At 35.6% G+C, this 24,697-nt stretch overlaps 1 protein-coding gene across 1 annotated transcript; it reads left to right on the top strand.

Annotated features, from left to right (window-relative positions):
- The first annotated feature begins 264 nt into the window (after nucleotides 1-264).
- Nucleotides 265-23,319, top strand: LOC131143716 (CSC1-like protein ERD4). The gene is made up of 6 exons (XM_058091983.1): nucleotides 265-937; nucleotides 18,810-18,961; nucleotides 19,416-19,691; nucleotides 20,051-20,895; nucleotides 21,600-21,855; nucleotides 22,697-23,319. The coding sequence occupies exons 1-6, from the start codon at nucleotides 667-669 to the stop codon at nucleotides 23,072-23,074; spliced, it is 2,178 nt and encodes a 725-aa protein (XP_057947966.1). The 5' UTR covers nucleotides 265-666; the 3' UTR covers nucleotides 23,075-23,319.
- The last annotated feature ends 1,378 nt before the right edge of the window (nucleotides 23,320-24,697 follow it).

Genomic DNA, 24,697 nt, shown 5'->3' with positions numbered 1-24,697 from the left:
CAGAAATAAAAATTTTAAAAATATTATTATATGAAAATACTTTTGACTATGCGGACCAAATTACCCCTCAAAATCTAGAAATTAACAGAGGCTTCCGAATGCAGAGAGATGACCCTTTTCCTTTAAACGGATCATACGGAGCTGGGCATTTTAGTCACTTCAGTACGCAAGACATAGCGGTGGGGGAGTGCGGAGGTGATTTTGGTCTTTTTACTCCCACTGCTCACCTCGCGTGTAATCCGCTTTTTTTACTTTCAAAGTGAAGCGACACCACCAAAAAAAAATGGGAGCAAAAAAAAAAAAGAAAAAAAAAAGGTGGCATCTCTCCATTCGCATTCTCTATCTCTTCGCATTAAAAAGAAACTGCGAAAACAAGAACGGAGCCATGGTTGCCCCACCAAAAGCTAATCAACACCCATCCAGATCGCCAGCATGACGACCCAGATATTTTCCCTCTTCCCTACCAATGCCTTCCCATTTTATATCAACTACCGTTCTCTGTCTTCCTGTCCTCTGCTTTCTTTATTCTCCATTACTCCCTCATCCCCATCTCAACGGTTACTTGCTTTCCTTTCAATGCACAATACAGCATAACGGCTCTCCCATTCTCAATATCATCCTCCTGAGTCCTAACACCATCACCGCTCTAGAGAGAGAGAAAGACAGATGGATTTCTCTTCGTTTCTGACGTCCCTTGCGACGTCCTTCATCATATTCCTGGTTCTGATTCTCCTCTTCTCCTGGCTGTCGAGGAAACCGGGCAACGACGTGGTGTACTACCCGAGCCGGATCCTCAGAGGGCTGGATCCGTCGGAAGGAGGGTCCAGGACCCGGAATCCGTTTGCCTGGATCCGGGAAGCCCTCACTTCCTCCGAGCAAGACGTTATTGCCATGTCTGGGATCGACATTGCCGTCTACTTCGTCTTTCTCAGCACTGGTTTGTTGTCATTTCTTCTCCGCTTCGAATTCTAACTTCCATTCTATTTGTTACTTTAAATATGTTTTAATTCCTTCTGGGTATTTTTTGTTCTTTTCTGCGTCTGTGGAATTTTATTTATTTCTGCACAGCGTTGGTGGTTATTGGAGGATTTTAGGGAAGAAGTTTGCGCGTTTGTGGGCGGAATGCGTTTTCTTTCTTGGATGTTTTATTGAAAATTTTCTTGACATTTTTTACAGGTGTATCTCAGATGCTATTTTCTAACTATAGTATTACTTTTTAAAATCTTCCTGTTTTTAATCTTTTCTTTTGATTCTTTGCTAATTGATTAAGTCACTGTTTCTTTTCTTGTTAATTTAAGCTTGGTTTTGGATTATGGATTTTGTTTGGAAAAAGGAAACGAAAGAGATTTAAGAAGGAGATATATTTTCCATTGTAATTTTTCTTTCAAAATTTGTTTATGATTAAAAATTAAGAAAATCAAATGTTATTCATGTGTAAAATTTAAATTTTATGTATTAATTTGTTATATATTTTTTATTTTTATTTTATATTTTTTTTTTTACTTTTTTCAATAGGCAAGCATGAAAAAGTAACTTCTTATATATTTTCCTTTCTTTTCCCTTGTATTTTCCTGAGTTCCAAACAAGGCCCTAAGAAATACGTAGTGAAGACAGGTGTGATGCACATGGATACTAACAATGTTACTAGGCCTTTCCGCACGTTCTGCTGTGTTTTATTTTTTAATCTTACGTTTTCTATTAAAAGGTGTAATTGAAGAACTTAAATTGACATAATTTGTTTTAATCTATGAGGACGCGTGGCAGTTTATCTTTCGGGAAGTTAAGTAAATGGTTATGAAAAGTTATTTGTGAAATTAAATCAATAAATGACTCATATGTTGAATATTATTTTTAAATAATGAAGGATACTTCATTATTTTTTACTTGAACATCCGCCTAAGATGGGAGTTGGGAGTTTCCTAATATAGTGGTATAGATACAAAAAATAAATTTAGTTTAAATAATTAGCATTAATTGTTGTAGTTAGAAGATCTTTTCAAGGTTGAATTTGGCAATTGCATTAATTGAATTCTTGGTTAGGTCTTCGACTATTTTGTCCTTTCATCAAGGGGTAAAATTAGTCAAATTTTTGTTTCTAATGCAAAAGCGTCAGTTCCTAACTCATCCGAGAATTGAATGACTTCATTGAAAATTGCAACCGAATATATAAATAAAAATAAAAATTAAATAATTTTAAAAAATATCATAATAGAATATCTTGATATTAGATTGCTATATGTTACTATTTTTCCTCTTATCATTTCACAATTGTTATCTATGTTATTCTCCATGCTAGACTCCATTCATATATGGTATTAAAGGGCAATAAAATTAAGATACCATTTTCAAATAAGGGGAGAGAAGCTTGTAATGGAGTAGGAAGATTAGGAGATTCACAAAGTTTAATATTTCATATTATTTAAAGGAATTTTTGTTTAACTTTGAAACTTGAAAACATTCATGACCTAAAGACATATATCATTAGTGATATCCATAACATGCGTGGATATTTTTTGAATCAAGTGATGCAATTTTCTTGAATCTTATTTTGTAGAAAGAGATGGTAGTTATTAGTAGTTATCCACAACCAATGTTGATGCCAAACTTGTTTCTTAAGAATTAATATGATTCAATATGTATGTGTGTTTGTGCAACTATATATACATAAATAATTCATTTAAAAATGTATAAACCTCATTAAAGACAATATATGTGAGGGTTCTTGCATCACATTCTGGAGGTGGGTGGTCAAAGTTGCTTGTTTAGGAGACTAGGGTATGATTAGCAACTTGGAACATAGGGACAGTTGTTGGTAAGAGCATGGAGGTAGTTGGCAAAATCATTAAAAGAAAAAATTCGCAAGAAACTAAGAGGCCAGAGGAAAAAGTTTGGGAAATTGAAAAATCAAGATGTAAATTTTGATTTAGTGGCAAACAAAAACATAAGAATGGAGTAGAAATCATTATAGAAAATAAGACAAAAGATTGTGTTATGATGTTAAAAGAATAGGGGATAGAAGCATAAAAATCTGGATGGTCTTTGGGCAAGAGATAATAAATGTCATTAGTCCTTATGCTCCTCAAACAGGCTTAGCAGTAAACATTCAAGGCTATTTTGGTGAGAATGAGTGAGATTAAGAAGTGAGAAAATATTCATATGAGCATATTTGAATGGTCATATTGGCAATAGTAATAAAAGTTTAGGATAGATGGAGTACATGGATATGGAGATAAAATGAGTTATCTTAGATTTCGCGGTGTCATATGATCTTGTAACAATGTACACTTGCTTTAAGAAGAGAGAAAAAACACTTTATAACCTTAAAGATGGACAAAATAGAACTCAAATAGATCTTTTCTTAACTAGGAAAGTGTTGGGAATTAAGAACAAATTCCCGAAACTTGTGAGAAATAAAATAGAGAAAGAATACACGCCAAATAAAAATCAATCACACGCACAAGATAGTATTTACGTGGTTCGGCAATTTTGCTTACGTCCGCGGAGTTGCACAGATTTCACTATTATATATAGAGAGTGCGGCGGTACAGTGTTCTCCCTCTCGCTCTCTCGCAAGTGCGACTGCTTCACCCTAATCACCCAAAAATAATGATTTTATATACTGCGGTCAGGGTTCCGAACGGGCTACAAAACGGGCCCAAAAAATTTTCCTCCCACGAGTACACCTTGAGCCGCTTACGACCCAAGCCTTCGATCCATGGACCAAGCCTTAGGATAGAAATCTCTCATTAAAGAAATGTCAGGTCATCATCCCGATTTAACGTAACTAGACTCCACAAAAGCCCAACAGAAAGTAAATCATTTATCGTGCAAGGATTGTGAAGTTATTTGTGGTGAAAGATTAGCAACATGTTGTTTCTTTTGTTTTTCTTTTGTAAATAATGGTCTTAGGGTCTCTTTTGGGGCTTGACTTATCCAGGGGTAGAGGGGCCTTCCTGTAATTCCCACCCTCATTTAGCACAGCATTGAGTGTTAGTTACAGATATATGCATTATAAAATGGAAGAGAAAACGTAACGCAGATCAATGCAATAGAACTAACGACATGTTTGGTTCGTGGAATGGAATTGAGGGAGGACTAGAATTTTTGTAGGAATGGAATGGAGTGGAATGGGTAATTCTATTCCAATGTCAATTCCATTCCATTTCTTGTTTTGTGCAATAGAACTAGAGGAATGGAATTATATTTTAGTAAAATTTACCATAATTCCCTTATGTATAAAAGTATAATGTTTTAGTACCTGTGTTCTTATATTTATCTATTGTCATCACTACTTACAAACATCAAAGTGTGTGGAATCCCATCATGATAAAATTTTTTGATGAGGAAGAAATTTAATCAATTAGTTAGTTTATAAAATTGTCCATGCATGAATACTAAAAACAACTATTATATATATACACACATATTATTTATCTGGGTATTTAATTAATTTTATTTTATTTTTTGCCCTTAATTTTTAACTACCTAGTTATCAAAATATTTTTTATTTGAAGTGTACATTATACCCTGCATAGGATGCCTAGAAAAGAAAATAAAAGAACGCCCAAAAAAGAAAATTATAGAATGCCTAAAAAAGAGAATTTAGACACTGGATAAACTTGCCTTCCAAATTTCCCCGACCATACACATGCATTATAAATGAAAAATATCCTCCAACCATGAAGTCTTAAAAAGTGAAGAAAATTATATTTAACATGCAAGATGTTATATCAAACCATTAACCCATAAAATCACATTCAAGGTTTTAGTTTGTGACAGACCATTCCATAATCCAGTAATCGTCTAACTCATCCCAAAGACAAATATAAAAAACCGTAGCCCCAAAATTACATTTTCTAGAGATTACATAATAAAGAGAAGAATTTGTGAAGAGCAGAATAAGACTTCTCCAATCAAAATTCTAGAGAAATCCAAAAAAAAGGAACTAAAAAAGAGAAACAAAAAAATATTGTGAAATATCAAAGCAAAAAAATTCTCCAATCTCACTGAATTTCTGAAAAGCTCGCTCCCTTGAAGAGGCCAAATAATGAATGTTCTCGCAAACCAGCTGCTTGTTGAATTTTATCCCTGAAAAAATCCATACATTGTGCTCCAACCATAAACCGCACAACATTTCAAATATTTCACACTTCCACATTGCAGCCCTATCCTTTCTTCTTCCAAAATCCTCCAAAGAGATAGCGAACATACAATCTAACATTAATAGACAAACCCAAGCTTCCCCCAATGCACCAAATAAATTATTCTAGATGCTCCAAGAAAACTCACAATGTAAGAACAAATGGGGAGCTGACTCAAAATTCAAATAATGGATCCAAGTGGAATCAAAATGTGGGAGGTAGGATTAGTTTGAAGGTCCCGTTGATGTAGGACAAGAAGCAAGACCTTGGGAAAGATCCTTGTTAAAGACTAATTAAGGAAAGTAGGGTTGAGGAATTGTTCGATTTAGTTAGTAGTTTATTATGCATGTTTAGCATTAATTAGTATAGAATTGTGTATTTGGGGGTTTTTTTGTAATATTTGTGTAAATCATGTGTTGTTTATAATTCATATAGTTTTAGGGGTGTGTGTAATTTCTCCATGGCTGCAAAACCTTGATGCTGCCTCTGCATCACACGTGGAATGCTATCAGAGGCACATAAGGCGCAATGGTATAACCCACTTGAGCAACTAGGGGAGACTCGAACTAGATCTAATTGAGGAAGAGTAGGTTGTAAATTCGCTTGTGAGAGTTGTCCCATATTGGAAAATTAAGTGGAGGATGGGTGGCTTATATATATGGATGAGCCCAAGACCTAAGCATAAGCTTTTGGGTCAAGTTACCAGCTCTCCCATGTATATCAAGATTGTGTGAAGGATTGCCAATTCTAACATCTTTGGAGTAATGGCTAGTTCTATTAGAAGAGATAGAAAAAGAGGTTTCGGGTGATTCTAGAAGAAGATGCTTTATAAAAAGTAAGGTGTACTCCCAAGAGGGGGGGGTGAATTGGGTTTTTTAAAAATTTCTTTGCAAACTCTTAATTTCACAAGACCCTTTAGTTAAGTGTAACCTCTTTTTAAGATTGAGTTGATTACAATCTCACCCACAATCAATCTCTTATTGTTAAAATCCCAAGTATCTTTGTGAAATAGTGAGTAAATTAGGAAAGTGGGTAAATGTAGAAGATTATATATTATTTTGTAGGGGGATTATTTCCTTGTTTAGAATAGTTGATTGTATTATATAATGTAAGATTGGGATGTACATAATTAATAGAAGAATTCAAGAAGTATTGAATTCCGCTCACATGGTATCAGAGCTAGGGTTTCTCAACCTTAACTAATGATGGCCAGTAGCACCAGAAGAGGGTCGACCTCTTCTGGAAAACCCGACCGGGATTCAGAGGCTACATTCGCTGAGGGTTTGAATGGGCTGGACAATACAACCTTTCACTCTCAGTGGAGAAATTATATGGAAAAAAACTTCCGTGAATGGGCTCAATCTATAAATTTGGTGATTGAAGGAAAAGGGAAACTGGGTTACCTTATCGGCGAACGGAGGAGACCAGACCCTACCGATGCTGTCGCCTTGCAAACATGGAGGTCCAAAAACTTCATGTTCATGGCTTGGCTCGTCAACTTGATGAAGCCGGCGATTAGAAAAATATACCTATTCTTGCCTCCGGCGAAGGATGTCTGGGACGCCATTTGTGAAACCTACTCTGATCTGGAGAGTTATTCGCAAATCTTCGAAATCAAAACCCGGTTGTGGCAGATGAGGCAAGGTGATAGAGATGTCACGGAGTATTTCATGGAGATGACCTATCTCTGGTAGGAGCTCGATCCAAGTATCGAAGAGGAATGGGCGTGCTCTGGCAACAACACGTGATACAGGGGGCGCCTCGAAAACGAATGGGTCTTCGAGTTCTTGGCCGTCCTCAACCGAGATCTGGACGAGGTGCGGGGACGAATCCTCGGCTGGCGATCTTTGCTTTCAATCTGAGAAGTATTCATAGAGGTAAGGAGGGAGGAGGGCAGGAGACAAGTGATGCTGAGGCCCCAAGGAGATCGTATCGGGCCGGACCTATTCGTCTAAAGTCTGAGTGCAAATCTTAACGGGCTTGATGTCTCGCCCTTTATATCAATAGGTCCGGCGGGATCTGGGCAACGATCACAAAAAGGTAAATTATGGTGCGAGCACTATTGAAAGCTAGGTCATTCAAAAGATACCTGCAGGGAGATTCATGGAAAGCCTGCAGATTGGAAGCCGAGACAATATCAATAAAATCGTGGGTTAATCTACCACTGACAGCTCAATTGAAAAATCACAAGGCGAAAAAACCAATAATACCACTCAAAGTAGTACATTCAACCCTGAGCAGTTGGATCAGCTGTATAAAATAATTTCCTTAATTCAAACATCGGGTCAGTCTTCCACTGGTTCTCTGGCTCACTGAGGTAATTATTTGTTAGCCTTAAATACTATATCCTGTTACAAATCACCATGGATAATTGACTCGGGTGGATTTGATCATATGACTGGTTCTTATCAATTGTTTTCATCCTATTCACCATATGCTGGAAATCTGAGAGTCAAAATTGCAGATGGTTCTCTCTCACCAGTTGCCGGTAAAGGAAGTATTCGCATATTTGACTTTGTAACTTTAAATTCTATCCTTCATGTTCCCAAGTCATCTTGCTGCAACTTGTTATCCATAAGCCAGTTAACAAAAGGCTCCAATTGCTTTGCTAAATTTGTTTCATCTCATTGTGTTTTTCAGGACCTATCATCAGGGAGGATGATTGGCACTGCGAAGGTGTATGAGGGACTCTACTACTTTGAGGAGGCAAGCTTGAGTGAACGATGTAATGCTGCAATTTGTGATTCTGCATCTATTTTTAGAGATAGTGAACTTTTGTTATGGTATTCTAGGATGGGTCACCCAAATTTTCAGTATTTAAAACGTTTGTTTCCATCTATCTATTCAAATAAAATGTCTTCTGAGTTTCAATGTGAAGTGTGTGAGCTTGCAAAACACTGTCGTGCTTCTTTCCCATCATCCATGTACAAACCATCCCGCCCATTTACTATGATTCACAGTGCTTTGTGGGGACCCTTAAGATCCCTCAATCGCACCCATATGAAATGGGTTGTTACTTTTATTGATTACCATACTCGTCTTTGTTGGGTTTACTTGTTGAAAGGCAAAATTGAAGTCCATTCCATTTTTGTCAATTTTCATTCCATGATTCGAATACAATTCCGGACTCACATTCAAATTTTACGTAGTGATAATGGTGTGGAATATTTTAATGATATTCTAGGAACTTATCTTCAAGAAAATGGGATTATTCATCAGAGTTATTGTGTGGATACCCCTCAACAAAATGGGGTTGCTGAATGAAAAAGCAGACATATACTTGAAGTAGCTCGGGCATTGATGTTCATTACAAACATGAAAAACTATATTTGGGGAGATGCCATCTTAACAGCTACACATCTCATTAATCGAATGCCGAGTCGAGTACTTTCCTTTCCCACTCCTCTCCAGAAATTCCAGGAACATTTTCCTACCTCTCAACTCCCCTCTAGTCTTCGGCTGAAAATCTTTGGCTGTACTGTATTTGTTCATATTCATGCTCACCGTTAGGATAAATTGGATCCTCGTGCCATTAAATGTGTCATCATTGGTTACTCCCCTACCCAGAAAGGCTACAAATGCTATGACCCTGTCTCAAAGAGAATGTTTGTTAGCCTTGATGTCACATTCTTTGAAACCACTCCTTATTTCCCAAAGACCTCTCTTCAGGGGGAGAAATGGAGTGAAGATCGGTTCTTTGACTTCTTTACTGCTGAAGATGTGCCATCTATTGAGTCTCCCATTGCTTCATTTCCCGTCCCATTTGCTGAGCCTCCCATTGCATCACTTCCTGACCTGTCAAACACAAAAGAGCACTTAACCTCAGGGGGAGATGCAGGAAAGCAAAACAACACAGACATACTTGTTTACTTAAGAAAGTCGAATACAAAGAATAGGTAGAATCTCATACCTGAGGCACCAAGAGCGTTGGAACCAGTGATGGCTCCCAACAACCATTAGTCCACGCCCAATCCTGATATGGTAATAGATAGTCATGAGCTCTCTTCTGATAACCTTGTACCTGATGACATCAATTTACCTGTTGCAGTCAGAAAACAAACCAGGTCATGTACTAAATATCCCTGGTCTAAATACATGTCTTATAAAAGCTTGTCTACCGGATATCGTGCTTTTGCCTCTAACCTTGACAGGATGAGAATTTCAAAGAATATTCAGGAAGCTCTGGAAATACCTAAATGGAGGGAAGCTGTCATGGAGGAAATGTGGGCCCTGGAGAAAAGTCGAACTTGGGATGTAATGAATTTGCCGAGAGGGAAGAAGCCAGTTGGTTGTAAATGGGTCTTCACAGTGAAATATAAATCTGATGGGACAATTGAACGATATAATGTTAGACTCGTTGCAAAAGGATTTACACAGACTTATGGCATTTGACTATATGGAGACATTTGCACCGGTGGCAAAGCAGCCAACTTAGATTGACCACTACAACAACTTGACATTAAGAATGCATTTCTAAATGGCGAGTTAGAAGAAGAAGTCTACATGACAATATGACTAGGCTTCTGTAAGAAAGGTGAAGAAAACAGAGTGTATAAACTCATGAGTCCTTGTATGGACTCCAGCAATCTCCCAGAGCATGGTTCGATAGATTTGCAAAAGTAATAAAGAACCAAGGATATCGACAAGGGCAATCAGATCACACCCTGTTCTTCCAATAGTCTGATAGGGGTAAGAGAACAATTCGTAGTGTATGTTGATGATATAATCTTAACTGGGGATGATACAGTAGAGATGGAAAGATTGAAGAAAGTTCTAGCTACTGAATTTGAAGTTAAAGACTTGGGACAAATGCCGTACTTCTTGGGCATGAAAGTTGCTAGAACGAAAAAGGGTATTAGTTTCTCTCAGCGAAAGTATATCACTGATCTCCTAATTGAAACTGGCATGCTTGGATGCAAACCTAGTGAAACCCCAATTGAAGCAGTAAAGAGGGTCGAAGACTGTGCAATACCAGTTGAAAAAGAGAGGTATTAGAGATTGGTTGGTAAGCTAATCTACCTATCACATACCATACCAGATATTGCATTTTCGGTTAGTGTGGTAAGCCAACACATGCATTCACCAAAAGAAGCTCATTTAGATGCTGTGTACAAGATCCTTCGATATCTCAAGAGTTCCCTGAGCAAAGGACTCTTCTTCAAGAAATGTGAAAGCAAGGAAGTAGAGATCTTTACAGATGCAGATTGGGCATGATTAGTGGAAGATAGAAGGTCCACCACCAGTTATTGCACATTTGTCTGGGGAAATATGGTGTGATTTGGAGAAGCAAAAAACAGAATGTATTGGCTCGTAGTAGTGCCGAAGTTAAGTTCAGGGCAATTGCTCAAGGAATATGTGAAGGACTGTGGTTATGGAAACTCTTGAAAGAACTACAAGTCCCGGTGAAATTTCTTATCAAACTCTATTAAGAAAACAAAGTAGCCATTAGTATCTCTCTCAATCCAATTCAACATGACAGGACTAAACATGTGGAAGTGGACTGACATTTTATCAAAGAGAAAATTGAAGAAGGAACTATCTGTATGACTTGTGTACCTACCAAGGAACAAACTGCAGATATCTTTACTAAAGGGTTGGCTTGACAGAACTTTGATGATCTCATTAGCAAGTTGGAGATGATTAATATCTATGATCCAACTTGAGGGGGAGTGTTAAAATCCCAAGTATCTTTGTGAATAACAAGTAAATTAGGAAAGTGGGTAAATGTAGAAGATTATATATTATTCAGTAGAGGGATTATTTCCTTGTTTAGAATAGTTGATTGTATTATATAATGTAAGATTGGGATGTACATAATTAATAAAAGAATTCAAGAAGTATTGAATTCCTCTCACACTTATTAATTACCTTAATTATTGTAGTATAAGGACGATGTAATCAGTTTAATATCAATACTTCAATGAATACCAATTTCAGATTAGATTTTCTTTTCAATAATGAGCAGTGATATCTTCAATTAATAATTTCAATCAACCAATTCAGATAAATGAGATAATCATACAAGATTTAAATCAGCTTTTAATCCAATCAAATTCCTTGATTTAAACCAATATTCAATATTCAATTTCAAGTTCAAATCTTTGATGAAAAGGCACAATAACTTTGACTTGTAATTGTAATATTCAGCTTATCTTTTCAGATCATAACAAGGTTGAATTTCTCAAGATTATTATCAGCTGAGCATTTAACAATGCATATTTCACAGCTTTGTCAAAAACTCAATCAACTAATCAATATTGTTCCCTTTGATTAGTGTCCTAGCAATTTAAATCAGAACTCAATTTAGCTTTTGAATATGTCAATCCAATCAACAAGGTAAGCTTGATTTCTTAATATGAAACAAAATAGAAATTTCAGCAAGCTTCCAAAATTCAGATTTTGATATCTAATAAGTTGCTTGAGTTTAAATATGTTAATGAGTGTTGACACTTATCAACGTACTCCGTTTAATCAAGGTTTTCGCAATCAACCAACGTACTCCCTTTAAGGTTTCCGCAATTCCCAAAAACAATTTAATTTCCAGCAATTTAAATTAACATCCACGCAATTTATATATGTAGAATGATTAAAGAGATTTAGGGAAGAGGAAGACACCAAGATTTTACGAGGTTTGGCTATACCCGCTTACGTCCTCGCATTAAGCAAACCACCCAAGGATTTCACTATACCACTTTTTTAACCGGGCGGAGCAAACTGTTTACACACTCCTTCAAGTAGGATGAAATCCTCATTTCCAAGCGATACCCCACGCTTGGTACAACGATTCAACAACCCTGAACCGTCAACAAATCTCACTAGCAGCAACAATCCCCTCACGCTATTCCAACGATTCAATAACCTGAATCGTAAAAAATAATAAGAAACAATCTGTGTACAATGACACTCTCAAAAGAGCTGATTAGTACAATTGATTAGCACATTATACTTCAATCAAATAACAATATAGAAAGATGAAGCTCACGTATATGGGTTCTTTAGATTTGAAGAAAACTTAGTTAGAGCACAAGAACCTTAAGCTTTAATTCAGCAAATTCTCAGCAAATAGCTTCTCAGAAAATATTCAGCAAGAACTCTTTGAATGTGAAAGAATTTGATCAATAGCTGATTTTTGATCTTTGCTGGTGTGTGTAATCCTTGAGTTTAGCATGTATTTATAGAGTTTAAAAAGTATTTTTCGTGTTTCCCAAGTTGTTTGGAGTATTCCCCAAGTTTTCACAAAGTTTGGTGGCCAAGAAATCACTTTTGGAAAGTTTCCTAGCTGTTAAAATTTGAATTTTACAAAGGGTCGGTTGACTGAACTTTAGGGTCAGTGGCATGGGCCTTTTTAAATCAGCGTATTTTTGAAATAGTATAGGGTCAGGCGACTGAACTCATAGGGTCAGTCGACTGATGTGGTTCTATCAGCTTAATTTCCTCCAGCATAAAGGTCAGTCGCCTAACCAAACACAGTCAGTCGCCTGAGCTAACAACTTTGTCCAGTTTTCAGTATTTTGGGTATAACATTCACTATAAAACTCCAAATAAGACGAGCTTAGTATCAAAATAAAGCTAAGACAAAATCCTAAAACTTTTATGTTGATCATTTTTGAAGATAGGAAACTTTTGATAGAGAAAATTGCTCATCAATGCAGATATAGAAACAAAAACAGAATTTGGAGAATCCTGTTTTGGTGCTTTTCATTCCAAAAATAATTTTAAACTTTTTAAAATAACTTTTAACCTTATAAATATATTTTCCAAGTATTTTAAAAGGTATCTAGGTTCACGTAATTAACCTAAGAGCTTCATGTATCCATATTGAAATCGTTTGAAGTACTTACATGAAACTTCTTAAAACTTTAACTTTCTAAGCTCTAAGTCTTCATGTATTTGTTTTGATCCTTTACATCCATCTTGAGCTTTCTTCCTTCAATTGACTTTTGCTTTATCATGAGCCATGTCTCTAAGCATATGTATTCTTCTTTAAACACTTGAACTTGATCTTTTATAAGAACTTTTGAGCTTGATCTCTTTATGAAAGCTTTTGAGCCCTGAAATGTATCTTAGCAAAACATGTTAAGTTCCTTTGGTTTGTTATCATCAAGATAAGATTTTAAGTCTTGTAAGGCCAACATTTTACTAGTTAGAGAGAGTTGGAGGTGGAATCAAGACATCCAAAAATGCTAAGACCAAAAGAATTTGTTTTAAGATATAGAAAAAATGTAGGAGCATGAAAACCTTAGAGAAGTATAGAAGCAAGAAAAGGTTGTTAGTGAAGTTAAACATAGAGCATATTAATAATATATATACTAGTTTTGATACAAAAGAAAGGAAAAAGACAAATTTAAACTTGCGAGGGCTAGAAAAAGAAAGAGTAAGGATTTATGTAATATCAAATGTATAAAAGATGAGGATGATAATGTCTTAGTTAAAGAAGAAGATATTAAAGAAACATGGCGAACTTAAAATAAGCTATACAATGAAAAGAAAATAGTAAACTTAAACTTTAGAATTGTCAAATGAGGAAACCGATAACAATTTGAGATTTATTTGCAAAATTAGAGTCATTGATAACTGTCCCATCCACTACAAGTCTATAACTACCAAAAATGAATATCCTATAATTAACTAAAACATATAATAACAAATTTACCCCAACATAATGGAAAATTATACAATGCGATCTAATTCAAGCATATTATCCTAAATCTATGCAAAAATAAGTATGCCAAATGGGCAACTAGATGACAGTGGTCCTCTGTCACCAGGTATTGCACCAAGGCCATAAATTCCACTTCGAGCCCAACCAAATGCCTCATTATGGTCATCGATGATGCATTCATTCCATTGACAACTGCCCCACTTAGAGTGTGGGTTGGGAGTAGGATAGTTGGTAGAATCTTGTTGGGAATGGGTCACTTGCCATTTTGTGTCAGAAAGGATTTCTCTAGAAAGAGCAACATTTGCAAATCCCCAACAACCTTGTAGGTCTTGCGGCTTTGTGGCTTGGAATCTTGCAACGAAACTAGTGTAATTAGCAAAAACAAGTAGAGAATTACGTAAAACCATTTCCAAGCATGCCCCTGATTCACTTTTCCATGGAAAATAAAGGAAATAAAACAGTAAATAGTGGTTGATTTGGGTTTGAGTGATTTGACTGTTGGGTATATTTGCATGGGAGTTGAGGGTTGTCCCTGGCAATGGAAACCATGTCATTGGCAACTGGTTGCATTCTCATCAGTTTCACTGGGTTTGTACTTCGTTAGGCTCATTAGTTTGGGTGAATCTTGCTATGTTGCATATGTATGCCTGCAAAAGAATAGGGGTAAAATGGCATTTAACAATATAGTTAAACACTATTTAACATCCCTTAGAAGGGAGTGTGAGTTCTTAAAACGTCAAGTGAAGTTTCTGTCTTTTTAGGGCTTGTGATGATAATGTATTTTGTCCTTAAAGATACATTTCTAACTTCAATGTAAGTTTCTGAGTAGCTAAGACATTGAATGGAACTTTATTATTGATGTACAAAGTAGCAATGACGAGAAAAACATGAATCTTTAACAAATGATTGATATTCCCAGATTATGTTTATACGACTAAAAATATGAAAAAAAATAACTTTAGAACAAAAATGCCTTTTCACAATCTTGGGCTTTGGCCTCATGGTTTATCTCTTGGCTCCCAAAAAAGAGACATGTTTGAGTCCTCCATGTGGATGGGTAGAGGTTGGGGAGGTTTAGGGGTAGGAGTTGGCTGCCCTTCGGGGGCACTTATGGATTTGCTATACAACAACAAAACTAAGCCTTAGTACCAATCAAGGTCTTAAATTTCGATTTCGACTCAAATTTTGAAGCTTCAAAAGAACGGAAATTTCGATAGAAATTTCGATTTCGATGTCAATTTCGATTTCAATTTGAAAAAATAACGGAAACTAGTAGTAAAGCATGGAATTCTTTGTGAAACTTTAGAAATGGTTAACAAATATAATAATATGAGTTTTAAGACTAATATATTACAAATTAAATACATCTATGTTTTGTATAAGGTGGAAAAGTTGTAAAATAGTATATGTATCAAACATGTTTGTAAGATAATGTGCATTAAACAGATTCAATTAATGCAAATGAAATTCATAATTCATTTAAATATTATTATTATACAAATATTGATAATTTAGACATGAATGGTTAAATAAAATATTACTATAAGTTTATTTTTTCATATAATTTCAAAAAAGCACTTGTGGTAACCTTTTGTTTCAATAAAATAAATTAAAAGAGAAATTTCACTTCACTCTTGAATCTCTCGTTTGAATTTCGACGAAATTTCATTGTATAGTTAAAATTTCGACAAATTTCGCTAAAATTTCGAGGTTTCGATAAATTTCAGATGATTCGTTGAGATTTCGACGGAAATTATGAAAGACGGAAATCAACTGCCATTTCGATTTCGAGGGTGATGGAAATCAGAAATTTCGACAATTTCGTGAAAATTTAAGACCATGGTCCCAATAGGTGGGGTTGGCGATATGAATCCTTTTCCACTAATTTATACGATCATGGACCATTTCTTTTGATAGATTCAGGGATATTAAATCCTTACTCACTATCTCTTCACTATCTCTTCTCAAGTTATTTTAGGTCTACTCCTACCCCTTCTATTGCCCCCCACAATAACTAATTCACTCTTCCTCACTAGTGCACTATGTGACCTACGTTGCAAGTGTCAATACCATCTGAATTGTCCCTCCCTTATCTTATCTTCTAAAGGAGCTACACCTAACTTACTACGAATATATTCATTCCTTAATTTATCTTTCAATGTTATACCACTCGTCCATCTAAGCATTTTCATCTCGGCAACTTTTACTTTTTGGATATTATGTTTTTTCGTCGCACAACATTCCAATCCATATAACATAACTGGTCTTATAGTTGTCCTATAAAACTTCATTTTCAATTTTAAGGGTATTCTACAATCATAGAGTACACTTGAAGTACTTTTCCATTTTACCCAACTTTCTTTAACTCTATGCATTACATCATCTTCAATTTCTTTTTCTGCTTGCACAATATATCCAAGGTATCAAAATCTACAAGTGCTATTAATTTCTTCATTATCAAGTTTAACTTTGTCTCCAATATTCCTCCTATCATTACTAAAATTACATTCATATTTTCTGTCTTATTTTTACTTATCCCAAAGCCTCTAGATTCCAAAGCTTCTCTCCATAATTCTAACTCAGCCTCTACTCCGTCCCTAGTTTCCTTAATTAATATAATATCATCTGCAAACAACATACACCATGGAACCTCCTTTTGAGTACTCCTAGTCAATTGGTCCATCACTAAAGCTAAAAGATAAGGACTCAAAGCAGATCCTTGATGTACACCTGGTGATTAGAAATTCTCTAGTTTCTCCATCTATAGTCCTTACACTAGTCATTACTTCATCGTACATATCCTTAATGACTTTGGTATACCTACTACATACACTTTTTTTTCTAAAACCCACCATAGAACTTCCCTAGGTATCCTATCATATGCTTTCTCAAGGTCAATAAATATCATATGCAAGTCTCTTTTTTTTTTCCTAAACTTTTCTATTAATCTTCTTAGAAGATAAATAGCTTTTGAGGTAAATCTCCTAGACATAAAACCAAATTGATTTTCTGAGACCTTCGTTTCTAACCTTAATCTTTGTTCAACTATCCTTTTCTATAGTTTCATCGTATGATTTGTAAGTTTAATTCCACGATAGTTATTACACTTTTGAATATCTCCTTTATTTTTTATATATATAGGTATTAAAGTGTTTTTCTTCCATTCATTTGACATTTTCTTAGTTTTTATAATCGTATTAAATAAATTAGTTAACCATATAATTCTGTATCACCTAAGCATTTCTGAACTTCAATTGGGATGTTATCTGGTCCCATAACTTTCCCATTTTTCATCTTTTTTAGTGAAAACCTTAATTTCGTTTACTCTAATTTTGTGAATAAATCTCATATTTTTAGTCTCTTTTTTCATTTGACAATTCTAAGTTTAATGTCTTTGTCCTTAACCAAGACAATATCATCCTCACTTTTTATACATTTTACATTTCCTAAGTCCTTACTCTTCCTTTCTCGTAGCTTTAGCAAGTTTAAATATATCTCTTTCCCCTTCTTTTGTATCTAATCTATCATGCAAACTATTAAATGATTTATATTTAGCTTCACTAACAACTTTTTTTTGCATCTTTTCTTGCCTCCTTATACTTTTTACGGATTTGCTATACTCGTAAACAAAGAAAAGAAAGTAATTCCTTTTCGTAATTACTCTAAACATAAAAAATTAGCCTAGTTAAAAATAATTTTTCGTTTGTGGGAAAAAAAATATGTTTCTAATGTTGAATACATCAACATGTAAGACATGTGAATGGATGGCTTCTTCACTGTTCAACTTCTATAATTTGATCTGATGCATTACATTATTAATAATCATGTTTTGATTTTCTGGATTGCTATGTGAAGAATGCATGATCATTTCTCCCACTTTGTTTCTCTGTACAAATATGTGCTTACTTCCACTGAACTGAACTTGCTCCGAAAAAGCTTTATATCCTGTATCAGGCTTCCATTCTCCTTTTAGTTTTCAAGTTACTGTGCCATAGCTCCTGCATTGATGGCCCTTCCCTTTGTGTTGGGTGGTCTAGGGCCTTCTCGACCCCAAAAGCTAGCTTTAGGGGTGAGGCTTTCTCTCACACTTAATAACTGACCACCAACCTCTTCCACAACCGATGTGGGTTAATCCAACAATCTCCCCCTCACACATTGGGGTCTCTCCCGGTAAGGCAACCATCGGAGTCTCCCCCGGCACAGAACGCTAGGGAGAATGTTGGTGAACCAGACTCTGATACCAGTGTTGGGTGGTTTACGGCCTCTTCTCAACCCCAAAAGTTAGCTCAAAGGTTGAGGCTTTCCCTCACACTTAATAACTGGCCACCAGCCCCTTCCACAACCGATGTGGGATAACCCAACACTTTGAATATGCCTTCTATTTGCATCTTTTGATGTTCTTGGAAGGCATAAAGAATACCTCGTATAGCCTTGCATTCTACCATTGCTTTACGAGAGCCCCCTACCATTATGATCATCATTGGTATAAGAGGAGCCCCTAACTTGAGATGTTGCCCCCATTTATGATCATTTACCTGTTTGTGGCTTGAATTCTGAGCTTTCAATAGAGATCCATCTTCCAACTGGATGAGAGAGCAATATTCAGTTATGTTCCTTTTTTGTTTTTTGATTGGTCTTGTCTCAGCAAGTGGAGTTACTAGATTGTGAATTTTTAAATGGATTAAGAATTTGGCACTATGATCTTGAAAATTTTGATTTATGATCCAAATTGTTGAGTGAAGTTGTTCCCATACCTTATTGATCAGTTTACCAAACTTGGTGGAATTTTAGTTTAACAATCAATAATTTTACTCATATTCTTCTGATTCCCAAAACATAAGATAGTCTTGTCATTGCCACGTCCGACTTTTTTATACATTAAATAATTGTTGGAAGACAAGTTGCCCTATGATTAAGTAAAACTGACTGATAGAGGAAGGTGGACTTCTTGTAGTGGAAAGGATAAAAAATTTCAAACTAATCATTTCCTTAATTGATGTTTCTAGTGTTGGGCATTTTGGTTGTATCCGGCATTCTGCTGTTACCAGTCCTTCTACCAGTTGCTGCTACTGATGTGGGTGTGAAGTTAAGCAGCACCAGCACCACAAGCAATGGAACTTTCAATGACATTGACAAATTATCCATGGGGCATGTCAAAGTAAGCCATCTAGGCTCTTTAACAATGTGATACTGCCTTTTCTTGTCTTTTGGATTATAAATTATCATTTAATTGAGTAAAATTATCATTTCCCAGTTCAACTTATTTCTGGTTTGATTTCATCCGCCATGAGCTGAACTCCCCTATATCTCACCTCAATAAAAAACCTTATAGAGTAAATAGGTTCAAGGTGACTAAAAGGAACACTCCAATAATATCAATTTTGGAATTCCATCATGGAGGTTCCTGGTTCAAACCCAATTTGAATGGGAGAGAGCTATCAATGTTGCGTAGCCCATGGCCTGATGAGCCTTTCTATGAACCCCAAACGCCCCAAAATAGAGGTTCACATTGAGTATGAGCTCGATGTAGCAACACTTCTTTCTTATGTTGATATGCGTTTTGATTCTCTTCAATTTTATGTGCTAATCTTGTCTTCTTGCATGAGATGCAGGAGAAGAGTCCAAAGTTTTGGGCATTCTTAATAGCCACATATTGGGTGTCTTTTGCTTCATATTATTTATTATGGAGAGCATATAAACATGTATCTAAGCTGCGAGCTGCTGCTCTGATGTCTCCTGAGGTGAAAGCTGAGCAATTTGCCATTCTTGTCAGAGACATGCCTCCTGTTCCTGAAGGTCAAACTAGAAAGGAGCAGGTTGATTCATATTTCAAAACTATCTATCCAGATACATTTTATCGGTCAATGGTCGTCACGAACAACAAAGAGGTATTGTTTCAATTTATTTTCCACATTTATATTCATCTCTAACCCTGTTTGTCTTGAATTTGGCACCAGGAATGGCAACTGCCATTCTAATACACATCTCAAGTTTTATCGTGCCAAGTGATTCTTTTTTATCTCTTTTAATTTTTGCCCCTTGTTTATTGATTTTCATATTTATTTAATTTTTATATTTGGTAGGAAACAACTATTGGTTTAGTGAGATCCTAATCACAATGTGTGTAGCATAATATTGCAGATGCAAAATATGAGATTTTTATGTTCTCATGTTGATGAATGCTGTGATTCTTATTCATAGTGCTTTATGCATTAAAAGAAAAGGCTGGTCTTTCTTATTCTCACAGGTGAACAAAATTTGGAAAGAGTTGGAGGGTTACAGGAAGAAGCTTGCACATGCTGAAGCTGTGTATGCAGAGTCAAAAACAACTGGCAAACCCGAAGGAAAGAGACCCACAAACAAAACTGGCTTCCTTGGTCTAGTTGGTAAAAAAGTAGATACCATAGAATACTGTAATGAGAAGATCAATGAGCTCATCCCAAGATTGGAATCTGAACAAAAAGTCACCCTGAGAGAGAAACAGGAGGCTTCAGCTCTGGTCTTCTTTAGTAGCAGGTTGACTGCTGCTGCTGCAGCTCAGAGTCTTCATGCCCGAATGGTTGATACGTGGACAGTTACAGATGCTCCTGAACCTCGACAATTAATATGGAAGAATCTTCTAATTAAGTTTTATGAGAGGCAAATACGACAGTACATTGTGTACTTTATTGTAGCATTGACCATATTATTCTTCATGATTCCAATTGGATTTATTTCTGCATTTACAACTCTGGAAAATCTGAGGAAGCTTCTGCCATTTTTGAAGCCAGTTGTGAAAATTGAAGCGATTAAGACAGTATTGGAAGCCTACCTCCCTCAGATTGCTCTTATTGTTTTTTTGGCCATGTTGCCAAAGCTGCTTTTGTTTCTATCTAAGCTTGAAGGAATTCCTTCAGAGAGTCATGCAGTGAGGGCTGCTTCTGGGAAATACTTTTATTTCACGGTGTTGAATGTTTTTATTGGAGTCACTGTTGGAGGAACCCTGTTCAGCACATTCAAGACCATCCAGAAAAATCCAAACTCAGTTGTCTCCTTGCTTGCTAGTAGCCTCCCAGGCAATGCAACTTTCTTCCTAACTTATGTGGCTCTGAAGTAAGACGACTGTATATGCTATATTATTTTTTTGTCAGTTTCCTTTTTTCTTCTCCATTATAATTCTATGAACAAGCATTTCTAAAACATGTGAATTATGTAGTTTTCTGGGTCATCTGATATCATATATATTCTTTTTCAATTAATTCTGTGTTCTCAACTCAAATGCTTTATGTTAGAAAGTAAATATTAAGTGTGCATGACTGCAAATTTATCTTAAAGTCTCTTGTTATTATTTTGAGTTTGTTATGGGTGTGTCTGGATGCTTCAAGGAAATGAAGTCCTTCAGTTTCTGTTTTCCACTGTTTTGAATTGTATCTGCCGTTTCATGTAGAGGCAGCTTTTTAATTGGGGGACATGCACTTGAAATGATATGGAAAATAAAATGGAGCTCTTTCATTTTTGATTGGGTGTCCATACACAGCCATGCTGTTATTGTCTGTTTCTTCATGCTCTTTTTTCACATGTTATTTAGTTTTTTAGTATTAAAGGTTCTTTTCTAATTTAATAGTATTTGTTCTAATGAGACACCCAATAGGTTGTATGAATTAGTTCCAGATGTTTACCATGACTATTATAATGTTTGTCAATTATTATATGGGCTCATTTTCAATATTGCTGGGGTTTGTCATGACTAGTATAGTGCTTGCTAATTGTTATTGATACGTCAAGTGAACTCATTTTTATTATTATTTGGGCTTCAGGTTTTTCGTTGGCTATGGGCTTGAGCTGTTCCGAATAGTTCCCCTAATTATGTATCATCTAAAGAGGAAGTATCTTTGTAAGACTGAAGCTGAGAGGAAGGAAGCTTGGTTTCCCGGAGATTTTGGGTATGGAACTCGAGTTCCTGGTGACATGCTGATTGTCACAATTGTTCTTTGCTACTCAGTGATAGCACCTCTAATTATCCCATTTGGTGTGGCATATTTTGGCTTGGGATGGCTTGTTCTTCGGAATCAGGTAATATTCTGATTTATTCCGAGTCCCCTCTCTCTCTTTCTCTCTCTCATACACACGCATGCACGCATTTATTGACATGCAAACAATACTCATGCACAATTTGACAAATGGCTAGTTTTTTGGATGTTTTGTCTCCTCCTTCTGCCCTCTCTAATGGTAAAAAGCAAAATTTCAAATGCTGTTTGTTATATGTTAAAAGTTTTTAACTGTTGAAAGTTGTGAGAAATTTGAGATGTTAAGAGTCCAAGGGGAATGGGATTGATAACCTGAGATCTGCATTCTATGTTTCGATGGCCTATCATTTGGTTAGCACTTTGGAAGTCATTTATGCTTTTGAAACCTAAGTTTATCGAGAGTGAACTACTACTTTTTTTACTCTCTTAATCTTTATTCTTTTTTGTGCATTTCCTTGTTTGTGCTTGTCCTTTTACCTGCATGCGTCTCCTTCTACAATTTCATGGCCTTTTAATTTTAATTAAAAGGGAAACCAACTTGAGATGGCTGCTGATTGTATTTATAAGTATGTCATTTGGAGGGAAAGCTGTGAGGAAGATTTGGCCTATGATTCCTCTTGCTATTCGATGTATCCTTTCGAGACATAGGATCGGAGGTTTTGAAAGGATTTCCATTTTATTATTCCTTTAGCTCTTTTCCATTTTTATAAGAAAGATTGCTTTAAATGTTTTATTCTATTATATTTTATTTTTCTGGAAAAGAAGGGTTATTAGTATAATTATAATGCTGCTGCAGCTAATTATCATAAAAAATTTAACATTGTATTGATGATGGTCTTTAATTTTGATAATTTCTTTTTCGATCTGTGTGGGCACAAATTAAACAGGCGTTAAAAGTTTACGTTCCATCTTATGAGAGTTATGGAAGGATGTGGCCACACATGCATCTGCGCATCGTAGCTTCTCTGATTTTATTCCAAGTTACCATGGTTGGTTACTTTGGAGTGAAGAAGTTTTACTACGCACCCTTCTTGATTCCACTTCCCATACTGTCCTTGCTCTTTGCCTATGTTTGTAGCAATAAATTCTACCGTTTCTTCAGTGCGTCAGCTCTTGAAGTTGCATGCCAAGATCTGAAGGAAATTCCGAACATGGAACATATCTTCAGATCTTATGTGCCCCCGTGCTTGAGTTCCGATAAGATGGATGATGAGCAGTTTGAAGATGCTTTATCTCAAGTTTCAAGAACAGGTTCTTTTGTATGATGTGCGTGTGCATGTGTATTTTCCATTGAAGTTTTATGTTCTCTGTATAATTATGCTTGATACCTTGCATTAGGAACTTTGCTTTTGGTTTGTATTATTATGTAAACCATTGATGATTTCGATAGGCAGCATGTGTTTCAAAGTGTGGGAATGAACAACTGAAAAGATTCCCGTTATGTTCTGTAGGTATTTTGTTTTCTTCTTGATTGATATTTGAAATGCAAGATTTTTTTTTTGTCAGATCATTATGATATGAGTCACAACTAATTAAATTAGAGTCCTTTTAGCACCGCAGTCTCTTGATTCATAGTACTTTATTTTACATAAAAGTTCTCAAGAACGCTAAATATCATGCTTTGAATGGATTGCTTTAGACAAATAGCTCAAGAAATCAGCCTAACTCCCTGATGGATAGTCAGCCTTGGATTTGAATTTATGCGACTTTAAATGTAATTTATTACAATGTTGTTTTATATTTATTTAAATTTACATACCTAAAAATTCCAGATCCGATTTCCCAACTCTTGTGGGGTGAGTTTTTCGCTATGAAAATGTTTTTGTAGGACTTGTATCTTTACATGGCAATCGTGAATTTCTTAAATACAATATCTTTGGGGCTAATAACTATTCACATCTGCAAAGCATGAGTTGCTATGCATAGTAAATGGGTGTGGTACATGTACTGCAGTTTTAGAGATTTCGAAAGAAAACTGACCGTCCCATGAAAAATAGGGCTAAAATTCGCCCAATAATCAATTGTTCAATAACTAGCTGTTATGTTAGAACAAATTAAAAAGCGGTTGTTGCCCAGTTTTGAAATTGATTATTTGTTTTTTAAATTTAAATTTACAAATTTGGTTCTATATAAATTAGTGGTTCTATTTTTAAGGATATGGCTCTATTGTGTTTTGTGACTCGTATCTTTGAGTAGATAACGTACACAAAGGAGAAGAATATAGTAGAATGTTGTGGGAAACCGTCGATGGTATGGGTTGGCTGAATTTTTTCAAAGGTTGCTCTCGGGTTTAATCTGTCGAAGGAACTGTCAACGGTTTCAACAATCTATCGACGATTTCGTTTTGGGTAGCGAGGTTGATTTTAAATTTTAAATACGAATGTTAGTATGGTTGGGTGTGGAGGGAAACCTCCATAGTGTTTATAAATACATCATTCTAGGTGTATTTTTATAAATATATCATTCTGGGTGTATTCTCATTAGAAGAAGATCACCGTATTGTATCCTTTGACGCCAAAATAGTGAAACTTTGTCGATTGCTCCCGTGGATGTAGGCATTGCCAAACCACGTAATTTCTTGTGTTCTTGTGTTGATTTTTTATTTGCTTTCATATATACTGTGTGGGTGTGTTCCATATTTGTTCTTATTGCTGCGAAAATTTGAGTTTATTCAAAACAATTTCCTATTTTAGGGACTGATTGTAACGTCCACTTTTGAAAATGTCCAAAATCCAAGTCTAGAATCTCTCAAATTGCTCCTAATTTTTTGAAGTCAATTAATTTAATTTTTCAATATATAAAACTAAAGTTTTAAGCCCAAGCAAAGTGTGGGAAAACTATTAATTTTTACATTCATACTCTAAAATCTAGCTTAGAAACAAACAACA

The sequence above is a fragment of the Malania oleifera genome, chromosome 12 (assembly GCF_029873635.1).
Source record: "Malania oleifera isolate guangnan ecotype guangnan chromosome 12, ASM2987363v1, whole genome shotgun sequence".
Lineage (NCBI taxonomy): Eukaryota > Viridiplantae > Streptophyta > Magnoliopsida > Santalales > Ximeniaceae > Malania > Malania oleifera.
The sequence above is the reverse complement of the archived record's forward strand: the minus strand, read 5'-3'. Positions and strand labels throughout refer to the sequence as shown.